The 7,861-nt window shown below is 52.9% G+C and overlaps 1 protein-coding gene across 1 annotated transcript; it reads left to right on the top strand.

Annotated features, from left to right (window-relative positions):
• Nucleotides 1-376: 376 nt before the first annotated feature.
• On the top strand, nucleotides 377-2,295 carry ANKRD9 (ankyrin repeat domain 9). Its single transcript, XM_080394628.1, has 2 exons — nucleotides 377-730; nucleotides 1,033-2,295. Exon 2 carries the CDS (start codon nucleotides 1,102-1,104, stop codon nucleotides 1,978-1,980), a length of 879 nt encoding a protein of 292 aa, XP_080250754.1. The 5' UTR covers nucleotides 377-730; nucleotides 1,033-1,101; the 3' UTR covers nucleotides 1,981-2,295.
• Nucleotides 2,296-7,861: the final 5,566 nt, after the last annotated feature.

The raw sequence follows: 7,861 nt of genomic DNA, 5'->3' as shown, positions 1-7,861 counted from the left end.
CGTGCCGTGCCAGGGCAGCTGGGAGGTGTGACACCGCCCGCCCGGGACCCCCGTGCCCGGGGCACTGCGCATTGGCGGCCTCCCGCGCCCAGGAGCCGGGGTGCCACGCAGCCCCGGCGCACAGGCCTCCCTGCGGCCCAGGCGCCGTGCCCCCGCGTCCTTCACAGGCTCGGCCCCCCCTGTCCCCAGGCCCCCGTGCTCCCCGCATCCCACGCCCCCAGGACATCACGCCCCCAGGACCCCGCGTGCCCTGGATCCGACATTCCCCGGACGCCACGTCCCCTGGACGCCATGCCCCTGGGGCCCCTACACCCCCTGGCCACTCGCCCCCGAGACCCCGCGCCCCGGGACCCCGCGCGCTCAGGACCCTACACCCCCGGGACCCCGCGCCCCTGGGCCCCGCCCCCGGCACCCCACGCCCCGCCCCCGCGGCGGCCCCCGCCCCGCCCCCGCCGGGACTCCGAGCCGGCGGCCAAGTTTCTTGGAACTTCGCCGCCCGTGACGCACGCGGTGGTGCAGGGCCCCGTCCTCTCGGCGCAGCCAATGGGCGCCCGGGGGAGCCGGGGCGGCCGCCAATCGGCGGCGGCTGGACAGTTCCCCGGTCCTGACCGACCTTCACCGCCCGGGGCGGGGGTGGGGATAAAAGGGCCCCGCGGCGGCGCGCGCCGCTCCCGCCTCCCGCCCCTCCACTGCGGCTGCGGCGGCCGCGGGCGGCGGCACCAGCGGAGAGGTGAGCGGCGGGGGAGCGGGGCGGCCGTGCGGGGAGGCGTTACCGTGCGCGGGGGTATGGGCGTCCCGGGCACCGAGTAGAGGCCGGTCCCGGGCACCGGGGGTACGGGCGTCCCGCGTAGCGGGAGGAGCGAGTTCCTGCGCGCCGGGGTACGGGTGTCCCCGGCACCGAGGGTGTCGTGCGGTGCAGCGGGGCCGCCGCGGCTCGCTGCCCCCGCCCCGAGCCGGCGGCGGAGGGGAGGGGAGGCGGGCGCCGCCCCGGTGCTGGCCGCCCCGGTGCTGACGGCCCTTCCGCTCCCGCAGGTCTGATCCCGATGCGGCCGCTGTGCGCCGAGGTGGGAGGCAGCCCCCGGCGGAGCGCGGCCGCCCGCCATGCCCTGGAGCGTCCAGTGGGTCGGCGGCCGCGGCGCCCAGTCCCAGAAGCAGTGCAAGAAATCCTCCTTCGCCTTCTACCAGGCGGTGAGGGACCTGCTGCCCGTCTGGTTCCTGGAGGACATGCGGACCATGGAGGTCTTCCACTGGGAGGACGGGGGCAAGGTGAGCGTCTACTCGCCCTCGGAGGCCCTGCTCTACGCGCTGGTGCACGACCACCAGCCCTACGCCCGGCACCTGCTGACTAAGTTCCCCCAGAGCGCCCTGGCTGTGCCCAGCCAAAGCTTCAGCTGCTGCCAGTCCTCAGCCCCGCACCTGGCCATGGCTGTCCGCTACAACCGGGTCCACGTCCTCTTCCGAATCCTCAAGGCCATCCAAGCCTTCCCGCCGAGCGACAGAGCCGGCCACCTGGACCGCCAGGGCTGCAGCCGCGTGGAGGGTGGCAAGACGGCCTTGCACGTGGCCTGCGAGCTGGTGCGCCCCGAGTGCTTGTTCCTACTGCTGGGGAACGGCGCCTCGCCCTGCTTGCGGGACAGTGCTGGGAATACCCCCCTCGACACCTTGCTGCAGCAGATTTCCCACGCGCCAGCAGCCAACATGCGTGCCAAGCTCCTCTGCCTCGACTGCCTCTTCTTCTTCGTGCCTCAGGACCTCCAGTTTGCAATGAAACAGCAACTGGTGGACAACCGGCAGCGGTGGCAGGACCTCCTGGGGGAGAACAGATTCCAGTGCCTGGTGGGCTTAGCTCCCCCGTCGCTGTTTGTCAGAGCCATGCGTGTCTTGATCAGGACCATTTCACCCGAGCATTTCCCCGAGGCTCTGGACGATCTGCCTCTGCCTCATTTTCTAAAGCCTTTGGACTTGAAACTGGAGAGCTAGAGGGGCGGTATGAGAGCCTCCCGCTCACCTGACAGAAATAGACTGTTGTGCTAAAAATGTGTTGGTATATGAAGCCACTAATGTGGTGGCCAAGTATCTGTTGTAATTAGAATTGTATTTTTAAAAAGAATTGTACCTGGCACTTTACAATATATTTTATTTAAAGATCCTTGTGGTGAGGTGAGGTCCGCACTGCATTTTATAAGAACATTCTATGGCATATGCAAATGAGGGTATGTGGGATAATATATTTGTAAATACATCTGAATAAACCAGTGGCAGATGTGATCAAAATACAAATCAAGCAACTGAAAACCCTGAAGTAGCATGTGCCTTGGAAAGTGTGCTGGGTGGGGGAGTATCTTTTCGTTAGGATTTCCCTGTTACATAAGCCTCGCGGTCCTGGAACAGGATGACTCCTTTTTTACAGCTCTCCTAATACATCTTGGCAGGGATGTGGGTTTTTTTTAAAGGCACAGATGAAAACTTCCTCATCTTGTACACGAGAGCAAAGAGAAGCCAGATGCTATTAAAACTTCCCTAAACAAGGCCAGCAGGGATGCGCAGCTGAACAAAATGTATTTTAAAATATGCATAAGTAACAGTTGGGTTTCCTTGCAAGGTTCTCCCCGTTGCCCTGGGAGAGCCAAGGTGCGTGTTGTCAGGCAGAAGAAAGCAGGAGCACATGTGGTGCTCTGGCCAAAGGTGTTCCTGCCCTGGCAGGAGGCAGGAATCGACCGCCCCTGCAGTCCCTCTGTGCAATGGCTGCAGGCTGAGGAGGGTAGCACAGGCCAGGAGGACCAGCCTCCTTATGCCTGCCCTCTGCTATGCCCAGAGGGATTTCTGTAGATAGGGCAATGGCCCAGGACCCTAGAGCTGCTTTTTTGGGGTGGATTCCAGCCCCTCTGCTACCATTGCCCAGCAGAATGTGATGGCTTAGGTTTAGCTGGGAGAGCTGTGGCAGTCTTGGGGTCCGCTCTGGGTACCAGAGGAGTAGCTTAGATATCCAGCCTTCCCACAACCGAGGCGCATAAAACACCTTCCCAGCTTCTCCAGATCAAAAAGCCTTTTAGGGGTAATGTCCTGCTTCTAACACTTGTGCTTAGACAGATCAAAGTCCTGAGAAAAGGGTACAGCTTTGGTTCTTTGCTCTGCAACCTTTACTCCACAGCACTCGGAGCAGTTGTGCTGCTTACTTCCCTGTAAAACTGGCACTGCCCCTGCCTGCGCTGCAGGGAGCAAGTTGTGCCGGCTCCACCAGCATTGCAATGACAGGAATCTCTTAGGCCGTAGCACTGTAGCTTTGCCTCTGTTCTTGGAAGTTGTCAGTGAAACTGTAGGGTTTTGTTTCAGTGCCTAAATTTGTAGCCAGGGAGTTGTTTGCCACTTAAACTATTTCAGCACTGTTGTTCCCTTTGGGGTCATCAAGGAACTGATGCGCTCAGAGATAAGAAGCCATGTTCAAGGCACAAATTTCTTTATTCGTGAATTAATTTTGGTTAGGGGAAAAAAAAGGAAAGAAAACCACAGAATGAGGCACTATAAGCTGTTCATGCTTCAGCTGAACAGAGCGATACTTCATCTAAAATAATCTCCATATTGCATGCACAATACAAGACAAGCCATACTTCTGAAATTTGAGATGCACCAGAAAGAAGATTGCTATTCTTAGACTGATAGCACCGAAAATGTTTCCTAGAAGAGCAAATGTTCCTTTTTCCCAAGAAACCAAGCTGATACATGCTCAAACTAATTACCATGGGAAATTTATGTCCCTTGCTGGAAAGCATAGAACAACTCTAACTGTTCTCTTCAGCTACCTTGTTGATAATAAAAATACAGAATTCCAAAGAATTAATCCCTCGCTTAGCTACTTTAAAAAAATGTAAAAGTCTATGTTGCTAAATTCTTTGTTTAAGTACACATTCCCCATTGCTTCTGTAATAATGGGGTGGAAGCGTCTTCCAAAACAGATGAGAATTAAAGCAGTCAGGTCTAACTTGCACATGGAAAAGTGTCTTGAGGTGGGGGAAGAGATAGAGCTGGGCGTGGGAGACAAGGTTTATCAGCCTTGCTGACAAAGACATAATGAGATTCAGCAGTGGGGAGTTGGTTAGTTGAACTGAGTGCTGGAAGACACTCCTGCTCCCAAGCTGTGATGGCAATTATGGATTGGAACAGCTTGACAGGCTGGGCAGGACACCCTACACCTTAAAATGGGCCCGATAACAAACAAGAATTCAAGGCCAAAGCTGCCCCTGTGATTCCCCGCAGCCCTCCCACCAGCTCTTGGGTAATTCACTTTAACAAACGGAAAGGGTCCCCTCAATACACCGTGATGAGTCCAAAGTCAGCTAACTGCTGTACCCCTCCTGTTATTCTAGGACAGAAGTCAAGCCTATTGCCGAGCCCATGCTGGGATCACTCTGCTGAAGGTCACTGACAGACCTTGCTGCATGTGGGTCGTTGGATGTGTCTAGGATACTTAATCTGGAGAGGATGAGAAGAACTGCGGGCAAACTACGTGGTGATGACAGAGATCACTCACCCAACTGGGTCCAGGCTTGTTTTTCAAACAGAGTCACAGCTTGGAAAAAGGCTGGGGTTTCTCGGGTTTGGAAACAGAAGTCCTTTGTTTACAGACCAAGCAACAGTGGCATCAGCTTTCCTCAGATTCACTTGCCAGCTTGTCTCTGTCCTCTGCCACCTTTGGAGCACAGTGGAGTGCAGGCTTCACAGCCCGTTCAGTTCTCCGTCTCTTGGCAAAGGCTGACAGCAAAAATGCCAGTTAGTGCCAGTTGCAACACCGTGGACAAGCTTAATAAAGCAAACATGGACAGTCATTATGTCTCTGCAGAAGAGGACTGCCAGTGCTAGAGTCAGGGAGCTGGCCACAAAGGTGTGGGAAAGAAGACTCATGAAATCCTAACACCATGAGAGCACAAGCATAAGGACATATACTTAAAAACTTCTGTCTTACCTGCACAGGTTAATCTAGTCACACAAGGCAAATTACTCGTCTGTAGGAAATGCTTTCAAAAGCATGTAAGGCAGTATATAGAGCCAGCATTCCTGAAAAGCTTAGTTACATTCCTCTAAAAAACTACTTACTATCATGAAGCAGCGATCAAGTAAGTATTTCCCACGTGTTGCTCAAGCACTTTCAAAACAAAATATTTTTATACAACCCACCTTTCAGCACCAAGTGATTTTATTTGCTGTGACAGGTAAAAAAGGCCTGAAACACTTTCATTCAGAAAGCAAGGGACTAAGTACCAGGTTACTTTCATTTTTGACTCTTTGCAATTGACTCCTCTCTGCAGCTCCTTTCAGCAGTTCCAAAGTTTAGCCTGTCTAGTCTGCTGAAGGAGCTGAAGTCTATTGTAATTTTGAGTAACTCGTTTAAAAGAGGCATTTTGGATCTTTAACGGCCTTCTTTTACCCAAAATATTAAGTAGTCAAAAAATTCAAATTGTTGTGAACACAAAACTAGGTGGTTTAAATAGTCTAAAAAAATCCCTTTAACATCAATCTCAGTCTTGCTCTCCAATGTACTGTCCTGCCATAAAAGCTGCATCCTTGTTCTTGCCACGGTCACAGCCTGGTATGAGCATCACCAGAGGTGGACACCTTAAATTTGTCAGAAGATGCAGACATTAAGCGCACCTGAAAATCACGAACTTTATGAATATGCATAGATATGGAATATCAAGCCTAACATCAGCTTAACAGTCAGCACCGCACAAAGAATATCTCCTGCAGACAGGTAAGGGTTTCATAGTTTCAGAAGGAGAGAAACAGGGCTGTTAATGAACAGGCTCCTCTGTGTGGACGAGTCTTGCGAACGAAGGCAGGCGTTAAGTAAAGGAGAAAAGGAAGCAGGAAACCACCGAGAGCAAGACCTGCCACCAGGAGAGTCGGCCTCAGCTATAGGTAGCGCTTTACAGGCTGGTTTGAAAATGAAGCTGAAAATAGCAATGACAAAGATCCAGCACAGAGGCATGGAAAGACAGACTGGAAATGGGCCATGGTGCCAGGTTTGTTTCTTAATCTCTATTTATCCTATGTCTGGTGTTCAAGTCGTATGGGTTTTTGACTTGCAATATAACAAATCTGTTGACATCAGCAGATCATTGTGCATTGCATCACCCCATCTTCAGGTCAATGCTCCCCACTAAGCAAACAAGGCACCCATGCCACGTGCTTAATATTTAAACAGCACTGTAAATCCTTGCAAACCAATTTTCATAACACCTACGTTAATAACAGTACTTCCATCACTGGTTGGTGTCAGCAGCTGCCTGAGGTTTGATCACCAACTTCCCAGCCTGGCTTCAGTGGTCTCTCCACCTACAGTGTGTGAAAAAGAAACTGCCTATTACTTGCTTAGACCACATCAGACTGTCCTCTATTATCATGCACAAGAATCACATCTACGGTGTTGCAAGGCTGCTGCTTGCACTGATTTACTCCTGCTCTTTCCACCAAGCAGGTACACGTGCATGACTAGCACAAGAACAGAAGGAACAGACCTCTCTTGCAAAATGTAACTCAGCAGTCATAGCAGAAAACAGAAATACAGTTTGCAAAAAAATCAGAGATCCCTCACTGCTACTGAAAGAAATGGATCCAAGTTCAGCTGAGATAAAAGGTTCCCCCCACTTGCCCTGATGACCTCTGAAACGACCGGTATCTCTTTGCCCAGTGGTTTAGTTGACAAATGGAAGGATCACATAAATCAAAGAAGCAAATCTTCAGAAGCCTCAAACAATGAGACACTTGTCATGTTTAGGAATTATTGCTAAAGTCAGGAGAGTCTAGTCATCTAATCTAAATTGTGTATGACACAGGCCAGCCACTCCCATGTTCGGCCTATCATATCTGATTGATTTGCAGTATCTGCTTTAAGTCCAACCTTACAGAACAGTGGAGCATCCAAGGCTCTCTGAGGAACTTGCAGCTGAGCCAAGCAAAGGTCCCATCCAGACTATCTCAACCTCTTGTCCGTCCCTAAACCACAAAACGTCCTCTGCCATCAACTCTGCCTCCTTCTTCTGTAGAAAAATTAATCACTTCCTAATGCAAATGAGAGAATTGACCGGAATGGATCTGAGCCAGCAAGGAGGGAGGCAGAGACCCACCTCAGAGAAGCAGGGAAGGCAGATGTTCTGTGCTTGGGCTTCAGCTCTCTGAGCAAGTAAATTGGGACCCTGCGTCAGCTCCAGTCACACCAGCCACTGTATGTTATGTTTCCTGTACTACAAATCTAATGGGACACACAGTGCAAATCAACCCTTCCTCTTCAGGAAAGTTCAATTCCCAAATTCAGGCCTGACACAACCCATTCTTCTAAGCTGTGGTAAGACCTGCGTGCCTGGGATATGAGGGGAGACCATGGGCCAGTCTCCCCTTTTCTGCACTCCCCACCTAAGGCAAGCACAAGGGCAGAAAGCTCCATGGATCGCAACAGGGAGATGAGCAAGGCATGGGGGCCAGCCGAGCTCTTCCCTTAGGGTTCTCTGTGGAAAGCAATGGAAAGAGGCCAAGTGAAGAGTGAGGCTTCCAGGCAGAAAGCACTTGGCTGCACGCCTCAGCCAGGACAGGGAGCAGCTTCCAGCTCTGAGGAGGACAGAGTCCTCCCTGCCACTTGGCTCCTCGATCCCTGCACCATTCGCCACCAGCACCATGGCTCCTCTCCCACAGCCTCGCTGCCTTGAGGGCAAATTGCGTGTCCTCCCACCTCCCACACCAGTGATCGGGCAGCATCCACAGACCCCTGCTCTGGAACACTGGCAGCCCCATCTTCTCTCTCAGCCAGCAGAGCTCCCCTGCCCAGAACTGTCCCTCTGCTCCTTTGTTCCAGTCCCAGTGGTAATTGCTG

Source organism: Falco punctatus (genome assembly GCF_963210335.1).
Source record: "Falco punctatus genome assembly, chromosome: 7".
In the NCBI taxonomy this organism is placed as follows: Eukaryota; Metazoa; Chordata; class Aves; order Falconiformes; family Falconidae; genus Falco; species Falco punctatus.
The sequence above is the reverse complement of the archived record's forward strand: the minus strand, read 5'-3'. Positions and strand labels throughout refer to the sequence as shown.

Excerpts from the sequence above, each read along its gene's own strand:
- ANKRD9 (XM_080394628.1), top strand. The coding sequence starts at position 1,102 with ATGCCCTGGAGCGTCCAGTGGGTCGGCGGCCGCGGCGCCCAGTCCCAG.